This window comes from Chaetodon trifascialis, chromosome 14, assembly GCF_039877785.1.
Source record: "Chaetodon trifascialis isolate fChaTrf1 chromosome 14, fChaTrf1.hap1, whole genome shotgun sequence".
Lineage (NCBI taxonomy): Eukaryota > Metazoa > Chordata > Actinopteri > Chaetodontiformes > Chaetodontidae > Chaetodon > Chaetodon trifascialis.
This window is the reverse complement of record NC_092069.1, coordinates 23,385,335-23,406,251: the sequence shown is the minus strand read 5'-3', so window position 1 is coordinate 23,406,251 and position 20,917 is coordinate 23,385,335. Positions and strand designations below refer to the sequence as shown.

At 46.2% G+C, this 20,917-nt stretch overlaps 2 protein-coding genes across 2 annotated transcripts; both read right to left on the bottom strand.

Annotated features, from left to right (window-relative positions):
• Positions 1–97: 97 nt before the first annotated feature.
• Positions 98–12,119, bottom strand: capn3a (calpain 3a, (p94)). The gene is made up of 21 exons (XM_070979210.1): positions 11,108–12,119; positions 10,649–10,718; positions 9,774–9,892; positions 9,500–9,633; positions 8,776–8,944; positions 8,509–8,592; positions 8,285–8,379; positions 7,731–7,808; positions 7,438–7,598; positions 7,088–7,257; positions 6,980–6,991; positions 6,563–6,771; positions 4,774–4,810; positions 4,054–4,131; positions 3,862–3,919; positions 2,956–3,020; positions 2,543–2,611; positions 2,360–2,438; positions 1,365–1,481; positions 1,123–1,181; positions 98–1,041 (listed from the first exon to the last, which is right to left on the bottom strand). Exons 1-21 carry the CDS (start codon positions 11,357–11,359, stop codon positions 1,015–1,017), a joined length of 2,142 nt encoding a protein of 713 aa, XP_070835311.1. The 5' UTR covers positions 11,360–12,119; the 3' UTR covers positions 98–1,014.
• A 765-nt stretch (positions 12,120–12,884) lies between these two features.
• ganc (glucosidase, alpha; neutral C) lies at positions 12,885–19,608 on the bottom strand. Its single transcript, XM_070979021.1, has 25 exons — positions 19,562–19,608; positions 18,948–19,010; positions 18,715–18,817; positions 18,323–18,450; positions 17,958–18,137; positions 17,846–17,867; positions 17,687–17,747; positions 17,403–17,499; positions 17,130–17,313; positions 16,914–17,058; positions 16,600–16,835; positions 16,385–16,511; positions 16,151–16,230; positions 15,847–15,990; positions 15,578–15,674; positions 15,383–15,484; positions 15,130–15,304; positions 14,978–15,046; positions 14,725–14,789; positions 14,563–14,639; positions 14,398–14,472; positions 14,186–14,299; positions 13,971–14,083; positions 13,734–13,837; positions 12,885–13,412 (listed from the first exon to the last, which is right to left on the bottom strand). Exons 1-25 carry the CDS (start codon positions 19,588–19,590, stop codon positions 13,300–13,302), a joined length of 2,703 nt encoding a protein of 900 aa, XP_070835122.1. The 5' UTR covers positions 19,591–19,608; the 3' UTR covers positions 12,885–13,299.
• Positions 19,609–20,917: the final 1,309 nt, after the last annotated feature.

Sequence of the window (20,917 nt, the reverse complement as noted above, 5' to 3'; positions counted from 1 at the left end):
TTTATGTGTCAGAGTAGGCAAAATATGGTGAGCAAAGCACATTTTAAGGTCAAAAATACCACAATGTCATATGAAATCTACTGGTAACGCAGTCAAACCAGTAACTACACATTTATTTATTTGGTTAAAATGGTTAAAAATAGCAGTACACCCATTTGACCAAAGCCTTAATAGGAAAAATCACAAAAAAACTGCAGTCTAACCCATCAGCCATATTCTCTCAAAGCCGTATTTGATCCTTGAACGTCGATGTTGAAGTAAAAACTGGTCAGCTCCGCCAAGAGCTGAAAGACCGGCAGAGCTGAGATGAACAAAAGAAGCCTGAGTTTGTCCACCAGGGGGCGCTGTCCGTCGGACTGGAGCGCAGCCGCCGGCGGGGTGACGTGACTGATCCCAGAAGCCCACAAAGATTCCAGCAGGAGAGTTTCATTCACAGAAATAAGTGATTAAAAACAGGGCGGGGGCAGAGTGGTATTTGCTCGGGGGTCCTGCAGAAAGTGTTGGTTGTATTATCAGAAATCTAACTGGTGCAGGAGTGATTCACAAGTTTATTGGCTGTCCACCAGAGAGCCCAGTTCACTGGATTGAACACAGGAAGAACGGCCTTGCTGCTCAGTGTGATAACAGAAGGTAACATAAGGGGTGGTAGAAGGAGCTCCGTGAGGTATTGTGACAGAAAAAAAAGAGGTTGTGTGTGTTTGATGCCTGAGAAAAGTACCGTACGAGTGTGTAACGTGAGGGTGTCTGGAAAAAAAAAAAAAGACTGATATTTCAATGATGATGGAAGGACAAGAGCAGAGGAGATTCAAATGTCCTGAGGCCTAAACAGAAGGAAGTAGATAGTGATGTCGGACACGCCGGAGGAGAGAGAGCAGAGCTGTTGGGACTGAGGGGGGGGCTGGAGGGGAGGTGGATGAGAGCTAACGACGATCGGGCACACTGAATATTGAGGTAAAGGCTGGCAGGTCTGGTCCTCGTGTGGAGTGGAGCTCACCTGGGAGAAGATGGGCCTTTCTAGGCGTACATGGTCAACTGGAGCCACTGCAGAGGGAAAGCAAGGTTCAGTAAGTCTGCTGTACTTCAGTACAAATTCAGGGTACTTGTACTCGTTGAAGCTCTTACCTCCAGGACACTGAGTCTGATTGTACCATCTCCGTCCTGATCAAAGGCCTGGAACGCCCCTGCAGAGAAAAACCATCACACTGCATCTCTAATCCAACACAACACACTCAGGATACAGTACGACAACCCTGATTCTGGAGCAGCCGGGACGCCGTGTCCCGCCTGAACCCCGGCTCACATCACGCACGAGCGGCGGCGCAGGCGGGGCGCAGGCGGGACGCAGGCGGGGGGCGCTGACTTACTGAACATGGCTTCGAGCCGAACCAGGCAGCTGATGAAGCTGTCGAAGTCGATGTTCATGTTCTCGTTGGCGTAGCGCATGGTGATGATGTCATACAGCTGGTTGTTGAGACGGAAGCCTGAGCGGGACACAAGACACATGACTGTACAGTGACAAGAACATTTAGAGGGTGAGTTCAAACATCAAGACCCAGAAAACACGATTCTGTCAGGAGTTCAGTTCATCGACCAAACGAGGCTCAGAGGTGAATCAGGAAATGTGAGTCGTGTATCATGATCAGCTTGTTAAACATCAATGATCCCAATTCCAAACTAATTTTTTTGCAGCTTTATCACATTTGTAAAATCTAATTTTCACATGTTCAGTATATGAACACTGTAAACAACAACTGTAAAGCATCTGTTCACCAGAACGAACTGCAGCTCTCTGACTTCTTATCTGCTTTTATTAGCTGAGGTTTTGAGATTTCTGCCTCCGAAACTCGTCTTTCCAGAGTCATCGAACTTTAAACTCAATATCTCAAAGCTGTTTGTTGTCGATTTGGAGCAACAACCCGCCATTAAAACAGAATACACTCAGCAAAAGTTCTTCCTGTTCTTTAATATCTGTGCATACATGTATGCATGCACTCTTACTTACACACATATGCACAACGCAACCATTAATCAATTAGTTGTGAGCAATTATTGGTAATTGATTAATCATTATGAGCAAAGTTTTAAGGAAAAAAGTCAGAATTCTCAGATTCCAGCTTCTTAAATGTGAATACTTGCTGGTTTACTGTGACAAAACAAGACGTTTGAGGACGTCTTTTTGAGCTTTGGGAAACACTGATTGACATTTTTCACCATTTTCTGGCATTTTATAGACAAACAACTGATCAATGAAGTAAGAAAGCAATAAAAATAATCATTAGTTGCAGCCCTGCCTCAGATATCTCAAAACATCTGCAGACTTCTGGTCTTTTTATGATGCTGCTGAGCTGAAGGTTCTCACCTGCATCGTTGACAGCGTTCCTCATCTCATAACTGTTGATGCTCCCGGACTGGTCGGCGTTGTAGTGCTTAAAGATTCCCTGAAAGAGGGCACGTGTGAGTTGGATGCGAGTTCATGTGAAGTCAAGTGTAAAAGAAACCAGCTGTGATATGACGTGAGAGCGAGGGAAAGCGGCGTTCCCACCTGCCACTGTTTGATCTTATTCCACAGATGTCTGAACTCCTGAAGGTTGAGTCTGCCTGTCCCGTCCATCTGAGCACGAGCGGTTAAGACCAGAATGGTGTAACATTTCAGGCCAGTCAGAAAACAGCTGGCTTCATGTTCCTAAACCTGACATCTCAGCTAAAAACATCCATCCAGCATCACATTTCAACATCGGCTTTAACACAAAGTCACCGCAGGTTTTGCTGTTGTGTCACAGTTCAGCGTGTCGCTCACACGGAGGCGCCTGATCCTGAAACTGCGGCACGTTTGCGAGGCGAAACGAGGCCTATAGGCCCCCGCGGGCGTCCATCACAGACCCTGCCACGGGTCTCGGCAGGTTGTGCCTCCTACAGACAACACAGCCAGCCCGATGCACTCGATACAAAGGATACGTCCATCAGAGCAATCATGCTCCTGCAGCTCTCCAGGCTGAAGCCCTCTGTGTTCAGGTCCTTATCTGGAGGGAGACACACGGCAGAACGTCAGAATCAGATCTGCACTTTAAAAGTCACTCTGCAGCCTGTGAAATGTTCGGGATAAAACCTTCGTCTCCACACTCAGGAGTTACTCTGACACATGCTGCTGCAGTATGCACACAGCTGGGACAATCTACTACATCTTAATGGAGCGGCTTGAACTTTGACCCTCCTGCTCACACATCCATCGCAGCCTGCAGCACGAAATTTAAAGTAAAAAGAAGTATGTGATCTGGAACAGGTGGATTGTGGGTCAGAAAAGCATGCAGGCTCGCACACTGCAAACTGTGAGCGGATGCAGAAGGACGTGCTTGTCTTTTCACGTGTTGTTTCACCTGTGAAGCCTCGGCTTAAAATCTGATTCTAGATCTGTCTTTTTTTTCTAGCTTCTTTTGATTTTCAACATCTGATCCAGTCAAATGTATCATTTTAAACACGTGGTAACAGAAAAGTATCAAAGTATCAACTTTTGGCCTTAATCTGACTTGACATGTGTTGGGACAGAGGAAATCTTATGGAAGTGCGGACACTGGAACGCAGCAGGTGTGAGCGCGTAAAGGTAGGTGCCCTATGATTGGTCCATTTGAAAGCAGTGCTGCCTCTGGATTGTTCAGTACACTTAGCGGACAGCAACCTGCCGTCCTCCAGCTGAAGCCAGCAGACTTTGGAACGGGTCTGGGAGTTCAGGCTGCAGCTCGTGGCTCAGTCAAGAGGTTTTATTTCATTTCATGGTCGATGATGTCATGCAAACTCAGGAATTAACCGCTCAGCCTTCACACCTCCTTCATCTTCACTTTGTGCCAAACTGCAGCTTACACTCACGTTTGGTGATCACTCTGTTGAGGACGTTCTTCAGTTCGTTGGCTGTGATTTCCATGTCCTGTGACAGAGACCAGAGGGGAGAAGGAAACAGTAGAAGAAGAGACGAGACAACCATTAAAATCTGACCTCCTCTCAGATTTATTTAGGACTGTTTGAAAAGCATCCGCGACTCGACCTCCTCCCTGTACTCACATCGCCGGCTATCTCCTGAAAAATAGTCCTGAACTGCTGGTCCTCCTCGCTCTCTTCCCCCGCTGAGGCCGGCGCTGGCTGTGGCGTCACGGAGCAGAAACAGGTGATGATGGGAGAGGGAGAAGATGTGAGAGGAGAAACATGGAGCTCAAACATGTGAAAAACGTCCTTTTTCACCTCACACACACAAAAGAATTGCTGAATATCAGCAGCAGCATACAGGCTCTTTATGAGCCATTATAAAGCACATTACTGCCTCATTCTGCAACTTCTAGTCCATAAACTCAGAGCTTTCCCTCATTAACCTCCTAAATGCTGCTTATTGATAAGTAATAAAGTTGTGGTACATGAATTATGACCTTACTGCAACCCTTAGTGACCTTAACCACCAGAATAAGGCTTTATTAAGCAATTTATAATGACGAATAAGGAGCCAATATGCATGCTAATGAGCAGCTAGTTAATAAAGTCATTTAGCATTATTAGGATTAATGTTGCATGGTGAACATACTTAAAGAAAAGCTTTGGTGTATGTTTTAATGAGCTCTTTTCTGTGGCTGTCATGCCAGAGCAGCTCAGATGCTGCACGCTTCGCCGCTTTGAACGAACCGAAAACAGAAACCAACAGAAACCGTTTTCTCACGCCGCGACTCTTTTTCAATCACTTCAAGTAAAAGAGCAAAAGCAGAGGAAGACGTCGGCCCCTCTGGCAGCACTCACCACTGGATGGTCGGCCTCGATCCTGTTCTCTATCTCCCTGGGTGAAGACGAACAAACAGTTGGTGACAACAACATCTCATGTGGGCCACAAGCCAGCGAGCACGTCACTCTCAGCAGATGTTAGACAGTTCAGTCAGTCTGAGGCCCTGAGCTCAGGCATCTCACTCACTCATAAAGCATGTCAGTCCCATACTCACGCTGGACTAAAAGGTCAAAATGATGCCACAAACTCTTAAAGAAGCTGTGAATAGAATGTGTTAGTTCAGCACCACCTGTTTGTTTTCTTGATTACATGCCATAGCCCCCTCCCTTCCTGTTTTAAGACACAGCTAAAAGCTAGTGATGTCACATTATTGTAAAAAATGACCCATGTTAGATTTGAAGCCATGCTTGGGAAGTGAAAGCCCGTCACAGCGAGCTGTTCGCTGGGCACGTCCATCCCACAGGTGCCGGTCCATCAGAGTCCAGGTGGGCTCTGCGTGCCGTCTGGTCCTCCAGGGCAGCGGGCGGAGGACAGGGTGGATGTTTGCTGAGGCTTGAGCGTGCAGCACTGAACATTTTGAAAGTTTACCGGTGCATGCCCAAATCTGAAGTCGCTTGTCCTAAAAAAGATTCCATAACAGCTTCGAACTGGGGCCGATTTCTTCCAGTTCTACAAATCAAATCGCCGTTAAAATGGTTTGTTCTTGGTGCTTTGCGTCCCACCCACCAAGCACCCCGACAAAGCCCCACCCTCATTAACAAGCACACAAACCCCCCACTAATCACCAGCAGACTTGGTATTTTCTAGGCTAAACCGATGCTGCTGCTGAGGCGTTGACAGTAGGGCTGGGTACTGTTGGAACCACAGTGGCTTCATCTGAACTTTGCTTTCTGGTTTTATAAAGTCAAAATTTATATTTCATATTCTACATGATTACACCTGGGAAGAAGAATTAAATGTTTTGATCCAAACCGGATCTAAACCAGTTTCACTTTGATTCCTCTCAGTTTGGATCTGAAACAAAGTCCAACCCTCTAAACGTGAGGATTTGCTGCTTTTCTTGGTCTAACGTGACAGAAAAATAAATATTTTTTTTAATTCTGAAAAGTCTGTGGGACAAAATGAGACGCTTGAAGGGCGTCACCTTTGACTGGGAAATCATGACATCCTCTGAAAATAAGAGTTCGTGGATTATTTGAGAAATTACTGACAGATTAATCAATAATGTCAATAATCGTTAGTTGCAGCCTGAACCAATGTTCACCTTCAGTTCATGTCCTGAAGTCAAATGCATTAAAAGTCCTGATTAAGGCTGCAATTAACAATTATTTTCACTGTCAGTTCGTCGGATGATTCATTTCTCCATTCATTGATGAATTGTTTGGTCTATAAAATGTCAGAAAACGCTGAAAAACGTTGATCAGTGTTTCCCAAAGTCCCAGATGACATCCTCAAATGTCCACAACCCAAAGATATTCAATTTTTACTTTATTTATAAAAAACAATCATTTGATTATCAAAATAGCTGCAGATTAATTTAACAGTTGTCAGCTAATAAATTCATCGTTGTGGCTCCACTCTTGATCTCTTAATATCTTCTAACATCTAAAAAAAAGACCGAATATTTGTCTCATATCCGTCGTGTTTTAATACCCAGCCCTACCGCGACACATAGACAGAATGAAACAAGCATCTTCTGACACACATCTAACTCTGCCACTCTAACGGGGGGAAGCTACGTACCCACGCCCTCCTCTTACCCAGCTCGCCCCCTGCTGGCCACCCCGATCGCCCTCACCCACTCACTCTGAGGTGTTCCTCTTCTCGGAGAAGACCCGCAGGATGAACTCGCCCTCCTGGTGCGGCTCGTACGTGGAGGGGACGATGACGTACTCCCCGGGGCTCAGGCGGAAACGCTGCGTCACCTCGCGCAGGTTGATGTAGGACTTGCAGCGAGCTTTGGAGGAGCTGAACAGGAAGAAGTCCTTCTGCATGTGCTGCTTGTTCCCGTGCATCTGGGGAGGGGGGGCACAGTGGCAAAGGTGGGAAATGTTGAAGGCACGACCAAGACTGCTGTCATATTTTATTTTACTTTTTAATGTTTTATGTCCCAACATTTTTTGAATCTGGGTTGTAAAAACCGGTGAGGATAAAAATTAGAAACATGGGAATGAAAACGGTGTAATTAACTTGCAAGCTGCAGGTGCATCCGTCCGTCCTTACCTCCTTCGGCACCTGTGGAGGGACAGAGGCAAAAAAAACAGTTAATTAATTCACTGATGTAATAAAAACCGGCTGCATGTCTCTTAACGGCGCGTAAGAGGAGGAAACCTCGTAGATGGCAAAGCCGATGGTGAAGAGGTTGGCTCCCATCTTGCGCTCTTTCCGCCTGTTCTTCTGCATCAGAGCCACCACGAAGGTGCAGCCCACCTCGTTGTCCTCGGGATCGTCGTCCTCCTCCAGCAGACGCAGGCGGTACTGAGGGTTGGTCCAGAAAGTGTCTGCAGGACGGTGAGCAGGCATTTTTTACACATTTAGCTCATTTTTTACTGTAAATGTGAATTTTATATTTAGGAATCTGTACTTTATGTTTATGTTATGGACTAAAACAGCAAAGCAAGCTGAGAGCAGCCTGAGCAACCAGGGAGGAGTAAACTGCGGTCCTCTGCAGACGGGGGTACCTGGGTAGTTCCTGCAGCCCCCGGCGGAGCAGCCCCTCACCCAGCGACCCTCGTTCACAGAAACCGTCCACTTGTGGATCTTATCGTCCTCCAGGGCGTCAGGGGTGAGGTTACAGATCTCAATCTTGGTGTAGTTCTTCTTGAAGTCCTCGAACGACATCCTAGAGGAGCACAGGAGAGACCGGACATCAGTCAGTTTCCAGTGTTTTAATTCCTGATAAAACACAGTAGTTAACAGATAAACAGGAGAGCCTGTTTCTACTAATGTATGAATGTAAGAACACGTCACCGACCAGAACTCTCCGTCCTCGGCGCTCTGGTGCTGCAGCTTCTCCTTCTCGGCCTTTGACAGCGTGGCCCACTCCTTAGAGCTGCTCGACAGATGGTGAAACACAGCCAAAGGATGGAGGTCAATGTCGGAATACATAAAAAATAAACTTCAAGACCTCATAACTGTCCATCTCCATCAAACTGAAGTGAATAAAAAATCCTTGAACAAAATCCTAAATTTCAAATCAGATTAAACGAGTTAGCCTTTTTTTTATGAAATCAACTTTTTTTTATAAATGTAACTCCTGTAAGAAGTCAATACCTTTTCATTCATTCGTTTACTTTATTTCACAGCCCTCTGGAGTTATTGGAATTTGGATGCATGTGCAGCCACCACTGGAGTCTAATTCTCCAAATCGTATGATGGTAATAATGACAGTGTGGCCTAATCTCTGCGTGCAACTGTGCAGAAACACTGGATCTAAACAGAGCGAATCAAGCTTTGAACTATTTGATGCAGCCCGACAGAAAGTAAGGCTGAACATCAAAGATTGAATTGTGAGTTAAAGCTCCTCACTTGTCACTCCAGGGGCCGTTCCACTCCACCTGACCCCACGGGTTCCTGAGACGCACCAGGCGAACTTTAGCTTCCTTGTGCTGAGACGGTCTGCACTGTAAGGAGACACAAAGTCAAGAACAGTGGAGATTCTCACCTTTAAATTGACTAAATCTGCTCTTTTGGACCATTAAACAGAAACCCAAGCATCGTTAATGTGCTGTCCTGTCAGCGAGCAGCTTTACCTCCTCCACCGCCGTCACCGAGTAGGCATGACCCTTCACGAGTCCCGTCACGGTGCGAGTTTCGAAGCGAGCAGGAACCAGCGACTGCAGATACACAGAACATGTTCAACCATTTACATCTGAAGATGGAAACATCCAGGCTCTCCAAATATAAGAAAACCAGGCAGGAAGTGTTGAAATAAATCATTAAAATCCCGACATGTTTCCACCTCCAGGTCAACCAGCACCATGACATCATGTTTAAGTGTATAAAAATGTGTGACTCACATCAATGGAGCAGCCCATGAGGGAGCCTCTCTCCAGAGCTTTCTTCATGATCTTATAGAGCTCTTTGGGGGCTTCCTTCATCTCGTAGAACTCAGTGACTCCACCGGTGAAATCCTCCATGGCCTCGGTGGTGTTTCCGCCCTTCAGGGCCTCGTAGGAGCCGTGCAGCCTGCAGAGGGAAGAAGCACAATTCCATTTTCACGTGGTTCATTCAGACATATCCTCTTAAGTTAACACTTTATATAAAGGCACACACTTTCACCACTAACTAGCTGCTTATTAGCATTAGCTTAGCATCATATTGGCAGTTTTGGAGTCATTATAAAGCACTTATTAATGAATTATTCTGGGGCTTAAGCTTAAATTAAGGGCTAAAGTTATTAAGATTGTAGTTTACTAATTAGGAGGTTATTGAGGGAAAACTCTTAGTTAATGGCCTAGCAGTTGTAGAATATGGTCATGCAGAATAAGGCATTAATAAGTGTTTTATAATGACTAATAAAGAGCCTGTATGCGTGTTCATGTTGAATATAAGCACCTTAATGCAAAATCTTATCATAAGTGTGTGTTATCATCTTAGCTTTGCTTTTTAGTCACAGTGAGAAATTTCCCTGGTTAAATAAAGTTATTTTTTAATCTTTTTCTTCTGTGTTTGTATGTCAAAAAGTATGACAAAGACTGAGGACGCAGAAGTGCAGCATCACAGAAACAGCTCAGCACTCACTTGGCGTAGGCCTTCTCCAGCAGGGCGCTCCAGAACTCGTTCCTCTCAGCGGACTTAGTGAAGACCAGCTGGTTGTTGAAGGTCGGGATGCGGTCGTCAATGACCACGTCGGCCCAGTCGCCGTAGCGCCAGAACTGGAGGCCAGAAGGAGGGAGAGACAATACTGAGGATCGAGCGTCAGGAGCTGCTTTGACCACTTGAATCAAAGAGCTTTGATCAGGATATAAATAGAAAATAAAACACTGAATACATGTAGAGATGAGATGTTTCTGACCTGGAAGTGGAAGATGCCGCCATAGCCCTCTGAGAAGCTTTGCTCCTGGGGAACGACGCGGTACAGAAGCTTCTCGTTCAGGGTGAGACAGGCGATGGCAGCCAGCAACCAGCAGTCGCCTTAAACAGAGAAAAGGAGGTCATTCAATTCACCTGAACACAGTCTGAACTCGAACGTTTCATGAGCCACATATCGTACATCAGTCTTATGTGTGACGTTAACGTGAAGGGACAGGTGTTCCTCTGCGGCTGTGATGTCACCCTCAACAACAGCAAAGACTGATGGGAACTCCTCTGCGTGACATATTTTGTTGTTTGCTGGAGGAAAAGACCGCCGCCGAGTGCTGACGTGTGTGTTTTCCGATTGTCCAGGTGTGTGTGACAGTTAACAGTGTCTGCCAGGACCTTTGTCCCCGCTGTCCCCTTTATTTGCAGTCTGAACTGAACAACAATGAGAAGTGCTGCTGGTTGGATTCTCTTCCAAAAGAATAAGCACAATATGGGGAGAGGCCGTGTGTGGGGGATCCATGGGATATTTGCTACCCTGTTAGCCCCCGAGCTGCCTGAATGCAGACTGGGGCTGAATGTTGAATACGCTGAGAGCGGCTCCATACAGTCCAGTATGTATAGCCGTCCACGGCCCTGTCACGCTGCATGTGTTGTAACTGCTTTTTACCCAGCATGCCTTGTGCATTTTTGCTTCTGTCAGTGAGTTTCAACAATACCCAGAAACAATCAGAGTTTTTCAGGTGGATTTCTTCCCTGGGCTCTTATCATTCCACGTCATTAGCATTAAGCTGGGGCTGATTTTAGTTCAGCTCAAAGCCAAATTAAACTGTCAGCGGTGCCAAAAGTGTTAAAAGAGGTCAAATTTACCGAGATCTCCCTGGCAGATGTCTGTCCTACTGGCTCCTCCGACAATGAACTGAGGGTTCTCACAGATTTCCTGCAGACAACAACAAACAAGAGTTTAGTTAAAAAGGCATGATAATCAGTCTCACATCAGCTCTGATCTGAGGACTGAGGGTGTCAGAGAGAGTGAAGCAGTTAAATTACTCTACATGGATAAGTGATGAAGAATCCATAAAATTAGAGCCAATAAGCCACAAACACGGACAGACTGACTTCATCCATCCATCTGTGTGGAGTACTTTGATCCCTTCAGCGTCTCCGGGTTAAATCCCACAGCGGCCGTTAGTTTTCCGTGCAGGTTTGATGTTGCTGCGTATCAAAAATAACGTCCCACCTCCCACATGTGCGATCCATCCCCTCTTTATTTAACTTTGCGATCAACGCGCCTCTCCGCGAGCCAACCCGGTCTAAACCCCCTCCTACCTTGGGCCTCTTCCAGACGATGTTCTTGACCTTGTTGGACTTGTGTCCGAGCTCCTTGAAGCCCAGAGACTCCACGGTGGCCGGGAAAGTGTCATCCTCGAACAGGCTCTTCCTCTGAAGGCACTCCTGCTTCAGGAGGTTGTAGTCCTGGCCATTGAAGCGGAGGGGCTTGTTCAGAGACCCTTCCCCGTCTCTCCTCTCTCGTTCCCGGATCAGCCGGTCACAGAAAAAGCCAGACGGTGTATAGGGCATCTCGTCTCAGCTGGCTTTTTTTTTTTTAAAAACTGGCTTTTGCCACTTGTACTAAAGTCTTACAAGCCTAAAAGCCCTGGCATAAATCCAAACAGCTAATGTCTGATTGGCTCTCTCTTTGTGTGACGTCCCCCTCCCCTTCGTCACAGGGCAGATGCAAAGGCTTGGTCTGAAAGACTCCACATGCATTCACCTTTGCATTACTATGCACGCACACACACACACACATACGCACAGAAACTCACACATCACATAAACGTCCATTTGTTGCTCTCCCATTGGCTGAAGTGAACAATGATCTCTCCCTGGCTGTGGTGCTCCGCTGCCATCATTGTTGGGTGACACAAAGGCCAGTGGGCCGCGCCAGAGGGCATGTAAAGAGTGGTCGGTAGATGCCCTGCCTCAGCAGAAGGCATTCAACCCCTTTAAACCTGTTCTCAATGGAGCTCAGCATTGAGCAGTCTCAGCATAACGGGAGCAGGCGAACGCTATCCAGAGGAGCAGCATCCATTTTTAGCTCCGGTCAGAAAAGTACAAATTCAATGGCAGCGCAGATGATACTGCCAGCGTGTCTTCAAGAATCAGAAAGTTCAGTCTGACACGAGGCGGTTTGTCCTTTCAGGTATGAATGTCAGCCTGGTGGGAAAACACGGAGTGCGTAACAGGTGAGACACCAGCCTCATCACTGATGTCTCATCAGGATCTCGTCCTCTGGAAGAGCCTCTCAGAGCGTCCAAATCAGCCCATGAAGCATCTGAAAAAACCTTTTCTCTGGCTTCTTTTTGGCCGATTATAAACTTATTACTCGACAAATGATCTCATCTTCTTTATCTCCCGTCTCTCCTCTTCCTCTCATAAAGCAGTGTGTTATAAAGTGAGCCCTGACAGTCTAACACAGTATTAAAGTAGGGAGTTCAGTTTCACTGCATGTATCGTTAGTTGCCTCATCGTTCTTTGTACATTCTGTTTATTCTAGATTTTTGCTTTAACTTATTGTTCAGCCTTTTGTTTTCTGTCTTTTTGTCCTCCATGTCTTTTCTCTATGGAAGTGCACTGACTACAATGGTTAAACCAGAGTCAGGTTCCTTGTATGTCCGCACATATTTGACCAATAAAGCTGATTCTCACTCAACATTTAGCCACAGACTGCCATAAAAACATCAAAAACTCTATTTTCTCTTTGCTCTTTAACGTCTCATAGAGGAATTCAGCTTATTCCAGCATTTCTTACTGTAGTACTACATAAAAATGTATGTAAATGATTAACCAATGAATCATTTCAGCTTGTATACACTGTTTGGTAGTTTAATTTAGACCAAAAAAATCATATTTTAGGAGCTCTTCATATGTTCTTGGATGTAAAAATCTGTAATTGTGAAGCAACTAAAGCTGTCAAGTTAATGTAATGGAGTAAATAGCACAATATTTCCCTCCAAGATGTTGTAGAGAAGTAAAGAGTAAAGTACCTCAAATTTGTGCTCAGGCTGATCATGACAGGACGTTAAGAAGAAAAAGAGTTGATCACGTTGGAAGCTGCACATCAGTTCGCACTTTATTCAGTCAACATTCACTCCACACCTTTAAAACCACACGTAGTTTCTCATTATTATTCATAACAATCTCATCGTTAACAAATCAAAACACATCTCTTTTGTTCTCTTGATGTTATGATTTTTAAAAGGTTTTTAAAACAAGTAAAACTCGACGAAGCAGAAGTCAGCGGGGGGATTCGCCGACCTGTGATTCTGATTCTTTAAAGGGCTCAAAAATCAGTAAAATAAAAGGAAATCTGAGGCTCAACACAAGTAAATTAATTAAAATCTGATTATGGTGGACTTTGTCCTTTTGACACTTGTTTTCAGGTTTCCTTCTTGTCGTACTTTACAAATAAAAATGGCCGCTGCGGTTACCTGACGCTCTCCTCACATGAACGAGTTAACCTACAGTATCTGCACGTCCCAGTCTGTCGACACCCCGAGGCTCAGGCTGCTCACTGTCAGCATGCAGCAGGTCTCTGTGTACTCAAACACAGCAGCAGCAGCGTTTTCAGCACCTGGTGATGAAAAGAAAAGCGAGTGAGAGAAAGAAATCCTCAATCCTCCTTCACCTGTTGATGCTCCTACAGTAGAAAATGTGCTTGCTGGCATCTTTCTGATGGATTCCTCCTTTTGTTTTGTTGAACAGTACAAAACATTGACTGAAGAGAGCAGGTTTTATATTTGATTTTAACAGAATGCACAGAAATGTGTGTTTTCCGGTGGGTTTTTTGTCTCGTTTAAGGTTGGCTGTGATGGATTTGCTGTACTGGGACCCACGTATGAGAGTTAAGTCCAGCTGTGAATATATGAGGTCACATATGGGCAGAGCTCCTCACCTGGCAGATGCACAACCACTGTGGACGGTTTGCTCTTCACCCCCAGGACGGTGACCGACTGTATCACCGTGTCGCAGTCAAATGTTCCTCCTTCACTGGCAGGACTGTGAGACACAACAGCACATATCAAATCAGCGCCTCTGCAGTGTTTTCAGTGTTTCAAGAGGTTTTTTTTAGCTGCTTTCTCATGTGATCTAAAACTGGGTCCCTCTTTAGGAGGTGTGAGCTGTGACTCACCGGCAGAGCAGACGGCCTGACAGCATGCTGAACCTGCGCAGGCAGAAGGCCTTTCTGTCACGGTAGCTGAAGGAGTGGCCGTCGTCCAGGTACAGCTCACCACCGGCGGCGCCCTGCAGGGAGAAGGGACGGCGGTCAGGATTTCACTAATTAAATGACGCAACTGTCACAAGTCTGAATATAGAGCGACAGCACGGTTTGCGTAAGGTGCTCACCTGAGAGTCGAGGGCCACAGTGATGGAGAGGGGGAGCTGCTGGACTTCGGCTGTGCAGGATCCGCTTCCTGCTGACCTGCAGACCACTGAGCCGCCACGCTGGAACACCGGGACCTGTACAGAGGAAGCAGCAGAAAATCAAAGTCAGCTTCCACAATGATAACAATATTAGTTGATTGTTATTATTGAGCGGATGCAACACAAACACTGACTGTGTGCAGAGTGACCGGAAGACTCAGAGTCACGCCTCCTTCATACACCTCTGCAGAGTGGACATTGTACCACACCTGAACCAGAAACAAGCTGTCTCATGACATCCACACAGAGCTGCGTCATCAAGTTCAACATATAAATATGTCACCTGGTGGCTGGTTTACCTCACCAGATCCAGGAAGTAAGACCTGGACTTCTCGAACACCCGGCTCAGTGACAGGACAGGCCAGCAGTGCTCCACCTGAAAAGAGACACTTAAGCTAAGAAAAACTAAACAACTCCAGGGTATGCTGAGTAAAAATGCACAAATCAAAGTTATTTATCACCAATCATGTACTGGTTGTCCACAGTGAAGGTGTTCTCTTCTCTCTGGAACTCCACCCACAGAGGTCTGCACGGTTTTAAATGAAATGAGCATTTCTATAAAAGGATATCTATCTATCCTATATTCATGTTTCTTAGCATTGCATCATCAAAACAAGAGAGACATTGACCTCTAGTGCCTGAAAAGCTACATAGTTCAACAATATGAGCCTGCAGTACTTCCAGTGAGCAGCAGAGGGCAGCAGCAGCACTGACCTGAGTGGAGGCAGAGCTGAGGTGTGAGCCTGGTGGAACAGGGTGTACCAATACGGCAGCAAACGGTATCTGAATTCAGACAAGACTGTGACAAACCTGCTGTCTTCACAGGGATCATTAACACGTCATTCTGTCCCTGCAGGCTTAAGTACCTCTGCTGGATCACAGTGCGGATGGCGGCGGTGACTGTCTCCCCGAACAGCCAGGGCTCCCGGCGCTTCGTCACGTTTGCGGAGTGGCCTCGGAAGAACGGCTGCAGGGCGGCCGCCTGGTACCAGCGCACCAGCAGCTCCGGCTCCGGGTCCTGGATGAACCCGCCGACATCGGCTGAAACAAGCAGCGTGAGAGGCTGCGGCTCAACAGCGTCTCGATAAAGTCCAGTGTTTACTTAATGATTGAGCTCACCTCCACAGAACGCTACGCCTGCCACGCTCAGAGACAAGAGCATCGGTATCGAGATCTTCAGATACTCCCAACTGGCCACGTTGTCACCCGTCCACACGGCTCCTGCGTCCCCGGCAAAGACAACCATGACAAGCAGTGCACATCAGGACAGGACCACAAACACATCGCAGTTCATTTTTCACTTCACGAACGTACCGAATCTCTGTGAGCCAGCAAAGAAGGAGCGTGAAAGGACAAACGGACGCTCTGCGCCGCCTGAGCGAGTTATGAGACCCTCCGCCGTGGCCATGTGCTGTGAGAAAACAACAACAACAACAACAAAACATAAAGCATACTAATCACTGTCATTTGGTGCCATTTCTCATATGGCAAGAGATGCATTTTATTTTGGAAATTTTAGACCCTAAAGTCTGAATGAAGCACTATCAGACCTGGATCAAAATAAGCTTCATGAGCCGCCTCACCTGGTGGAAGCCGTACAGGTTGTGCAACTCCCGGTGTTCCCAGCCCCCATAATGCACTGCGTCCTTTGGCATCGTCTGCTCGGGCCCGTCGAACACAGACGGTTCATTCATGTCATTCCACACGAATAAGGATGGAGTGGATCCCTGCATGAGACGGAAACACTTCAACAACAGCAGAACCGCTGACAGTGAGTTCAAGGCTGGAAAACTACTACTGACAACAGGATGCTTATAAATAAAAACTGAGTTATACGGCATTGAGATATATAAATACAGTAGTACTGCAGTATTTGTTTCCGCTCACCTTGTACTTATCCAAGCTGAAACATCTGGAGTACCACGCTCGGGTGTCTGGACTGCTGAAGTCGAGGTAGGAGGATTTACCTGTGAGACAGGTGAGAGAAAGCCTCAATGTCACGTGATGTTTACGAACATAACATCCAGAATGGACTAAACTGCTAGAATATTCAGAACACAGGTCACTTTTATGGGTTTTCACAGTGAGTGTCACATTACGTCATGAAAAGAGAAAGTTTACCGGGCCAACAGGAGCCGTGATAGATCTGCCCCTCTCTGTTCTTCACAAAATGCCCTCCGTCTCTGGCCTCGCGGTACAGCGGCCAATCAGGGTCAACCTTCATGTGGGGATCGCTTATAACAACCAACTGGAGGATGAGAACAAAGTGCACAGTAAAAAACTTAAACTTGGACCACACGAGGGCTGAAAAAGGCAGCGAATACCCCAAAACCGACCTTCCTCTTCTTCTTCTCCAGGTATCGCTGCAGGCCGGCCGGTTCGGGGAAACGAGTGGAGTCCCAGGTGAAGTAACGCTTCCCGTCCGTGTGCTCAATATCCAGCCAGATTACGTCGTACGGGATACGGTGGCGGTCGAATCCGGCGTCCACAGCCTTCACGTCGGCCTCGTCGTTGTAGTTCCAGCGGCACTGGTGGTACCCGAGCGCAAAGAGCGGGGGCAGGGCTTGATATCCTGACAGAGGGAGGCGAGAGAGGCTCAGTTTTACTTATAATGCCTAACTTTATGTGTATACAGGAACTGCGTACACACCTGTCAGCTGGGCGTACTGGGAGAAGAGCTGCTGTGGACTGGGCCCCAGCAGAACCACGCACTCAATCACGCCGCTTTCTGACAGCCAGTGGACGTCAGTGTGAGGCTGCATCCGCCTCCTCTTCACTGGGGGGGTCTGGTCATCCTGGAGGACGCAGGGGGTTGTTTAATAAACATGCACGTCTTCTAAAATGCCGCTGAAAGAACGAGGGTCACCTGATGCTCAGGTGGGCTGTAATGAACGTTCACAAAGGTCTCGGACGCGTTCAGCCAAAACACGCCCAGAGTCGTGTCGGGCCTGTGGGCCACCAGCAGCGGCACAGAGCCGTACAGGCCGAGGCGGCTGTACAAGTCGTAGGCAAAGACGTCCAAGTTGTAGAGCCGGTACGGTTCCCCGTCTCTGTGAAATGACAACAATCGCATGATTACCAACAGACTGAACTTTAAGGCTGCACGCACGACTTGCAGTTTGGTAAAATCTGTGTGCACCTGGTGTCTCTGAGCTGAAGGCCGTCGGCGTGCTCTGGGAGGCCGAACACGTGACTGAAGCCGTGAAAGCAGAGGTCTGACCCAATGCTGGTGGGACCTGGACTTCAACAGGAAGAAGCACCAAAGACAATGAATGGTTGCGATCTTTTTTCTTTTATTTTGTTAAATTTCTCTCTATGTCTGCACATAATGCATTTAGAATCACACACAAAGTGCTGACAGGAAGAACAACCGAATCACTGACAGTTGTGCCTTTTTAAAACTGTCAAATAGCAGAAACAAACCATTAGCTTTGATGTCCACAAAGTGCCTGAAAGTCTCTTTCCATAAGTGGCCGTCCTGAAGCTGTCAGAGGAACAAAGGGAAAAGCACCAGAGCATTTATAGACCAGATTAGAGGGAGTAATGTTACATTACATTTGAACAGTGTTGGTGTTGTCTCACCTCTCCACCGTGAGATGTGGCCCTGAGGACAGAAACAACAAAGGGGACAAAATGTAATTGAATTCACTTGTTCTTTTGTTCCCAGCAGGCACCCGTCCCCTGAGAGCCTCACCTGGGCGGTGGATCCTGCAGAGTCTCGAACCACAGTTTGCCTTTGGAGTTGAACGTCACCAGCGCTTCGTCCTCACACAGGATCTCCAGCCGGAAAGGGAAGTGCCACACGCAAACCTGGTGACGTCCCGAAGCCCAGGAAAGAGTGACGCAGTCCTCGGAGCGTCTCTCCACCCTCAACCTGCAGGGCGATGAGAGAAAAGGTCAACCGCTGCACAAGCAAGGAGAGTCAGACTCACACAAAGCACACAAGACATACTGTACGAAAGACGCACACACATCAACACAAACGCAATGTCAGCTTGAGCACGTGATGGTGGTATGGGAAGCTCCACCCTGCAGCTTGACGGGGTTTGTTTCTCTTACTGTTCGCACTGCGGCTCCCCCGTCATCACATCTGGAACTCGGTAGCGTGCTTTAACGGGCCGGAGCTCGTCTATTAATATCCTCACGGTGCCGTTTTGGCACGGCGACACAGAGAGAAGCAGCGACGTCTGCGAACAGAACACAGTCCAGAGCCGACGTTGGTTCGTTAGAAGATTATTTTCTGCATTTAGGACTTTCTATTACTGAGATGGGGGAGTTATTGTCACCTACAGGGAGCTGGGGTTTGCCTTCTATGCACAATTCAGTTCATTTAAAACAGTTAAAGAGACCTCAATTGCCTCTAACCTTTTGTTTTTTCTAATAAGATCAAATGTGTCAAACAGAAATCGATTGTCCTTGGTTGCGGTTTACAGTAATGCTGGTGTTCAGACCTTCGTGTCAGGCTCCAGCAGTTCAAAACGGGCCCCCTTCTCTGTGAGCACCATGGTGTCCAACAGGGCCCGGTGCTGCAGGTTTGGGCCCTGAATCTGCCGCCTCAGGAGTGACAACAAGCATCAACGTTACCATTTAATCTGTGGCTCAAATCCTGCTGAACGCACATAAATGCAGCGTTCTGGAAAATCCACTCAGGTGTGGGAGTGTGGATGCTGAACGCCCAGCGTACCTGTAGAAGGCGACATGGTCACTTTTCTTGAACTTGTCTTTCAATTGATCCTCAGTGATGACACTGAGGAGCAAGCAGAGAGAAATTAAACACATCAGAGATGCAACGATTCACCGATTAGTTCTCAGCCATTGAATTAATCAGCTGCTATTTGGAGAGTTAATTGGTTTCATAACATTTTTTTAAAGAATAAAAAGTCAAAATTCTCTGATTTCAGCTTCTTAAATGTGAATATTTTCTGGTTTCTTCCCTCCTCCGTGACAGTAAACTGAATATCTTTGAGTGGTGGACAAAACAAGACATTTGTAGACGTCATCTTATGGACAAGAGTTGGGACACAAACGCTTCTTCTGTCAAAGATTTGCTTCCGTATGCACGTCGGTCTGCCTGCAGGAATGGCTCAGAGGAGAAACTTAAAATCCACAAATGAACAGAAAACGCAGGTGAGTTTCGCCCTGCAGCAAACACGGACCACCTCTCCTTAGACATGATCAATACTCCGACTGACACCGTGCGCCGCAGGGAGCCTGGCCGCTGCACTTCAGGTGGTTTCTGCACAGACTCGATGAGGAAAGTCAGAGGCTCTCTTATAAAAAGAGTTTGTATGTTTGTACCTAACAACGGGTTGTCTCACTTCCGCCATTTCGAGCAGAAAGACAGCCAAAAAAGCCAGAGATCAGCAGCAGCTAACAGTCGCCGGTGGTCTTCCGTCTCCTGGTTTCAACATTAACTACTCGTAAACTGGCGGAACCAACGTCCGTTAATTTCGGCGCTCGCACGGAAGACGACATTTCCAGAAAGTCACACCACCGACCGCACTTCCGGAGCGGATTTTCAAAGTAAACTTCCTGTTTCAGTGCAGCTAACTTAGCTGATACTATTATCAAACTTTCCACGAATTTAATCAGCATGTGGTAGATTTTTAGATAGCGCGATCATGCTAATAAGCAGAAAAAATGACGTTGGACAAAAGTACAGAAGACGGATTTGTAAACCAAGACAGATTTACACATCACCTCCCAGCCCTCAGCATGGGACCATCAATAAATTACTGTTTTAATTAGAGCTGCAAGGATTCATCGATTCGATGTCAACAATTAAATGAATCCCCATCTACTAATTTTTTTAAGGAAAAAAAAGTCTAAATTCTCTGATTCAATCTTCTTAAATGTGAATATTTTCTGTTTTTTACTCCTTTATGACGGTGAAATGAGTATCTGGGTTCTGGACAAAACAAGACATTTGAGGGCATCATCTTGGGCTTTGGAAGACAGTGATGGACATTTTTCATCATTTTGTAACTGATCAAATAATTGAGAAAATAACTGGCAGATTAACCAACAATAAAATCATTTTTGCAGTCCTACATCACTTTACTGTTGAAGCTGGGAAAGTACTTCATCAGCTGAGTAGTTTGTTTTAGAAATTGTAATATTAATCTGAGCTTGCAAAGTAAAACTATTTTTTCCCCAATATCTTTATGCAAATTTATCTGTATTAAAAATATTTAAAATATATATATATATTAAATTGGTCTCATGTAGTACACTCAACAAAAACATTTTAATGGACAATAATGGCAGTCTAAATCAATACCAACAATTATTAACTACATCTCCTCATGGTGGAATTTAGTTCTTCTATTTCTCATTTGAGTTTGTGTTTCCAAATTGTGTTGCTCCCACTTAGTTAACCGTTAAACGGTTTGTGAGCGTTTGAAGACAGTGATAGTTTACCATATAACATGCTAACATTAGCTAGCATTAGCTGACATTAGCTAGCAATAGCTAGCTAGCAATAGCTAATGTCAGCATGTCTTTAACAAACACGTTATTAAAACGCCTAAATGAGGCTAATTTTGGGTCAAGTCTATTTTTACCAAGTCTAATTTTATCTTATTTGACATTACAAACCTTAAATTGCAGTTTTTCAAGATAGCCGCCTCTCCAGACCGCTGCCGCCCTCTGGTG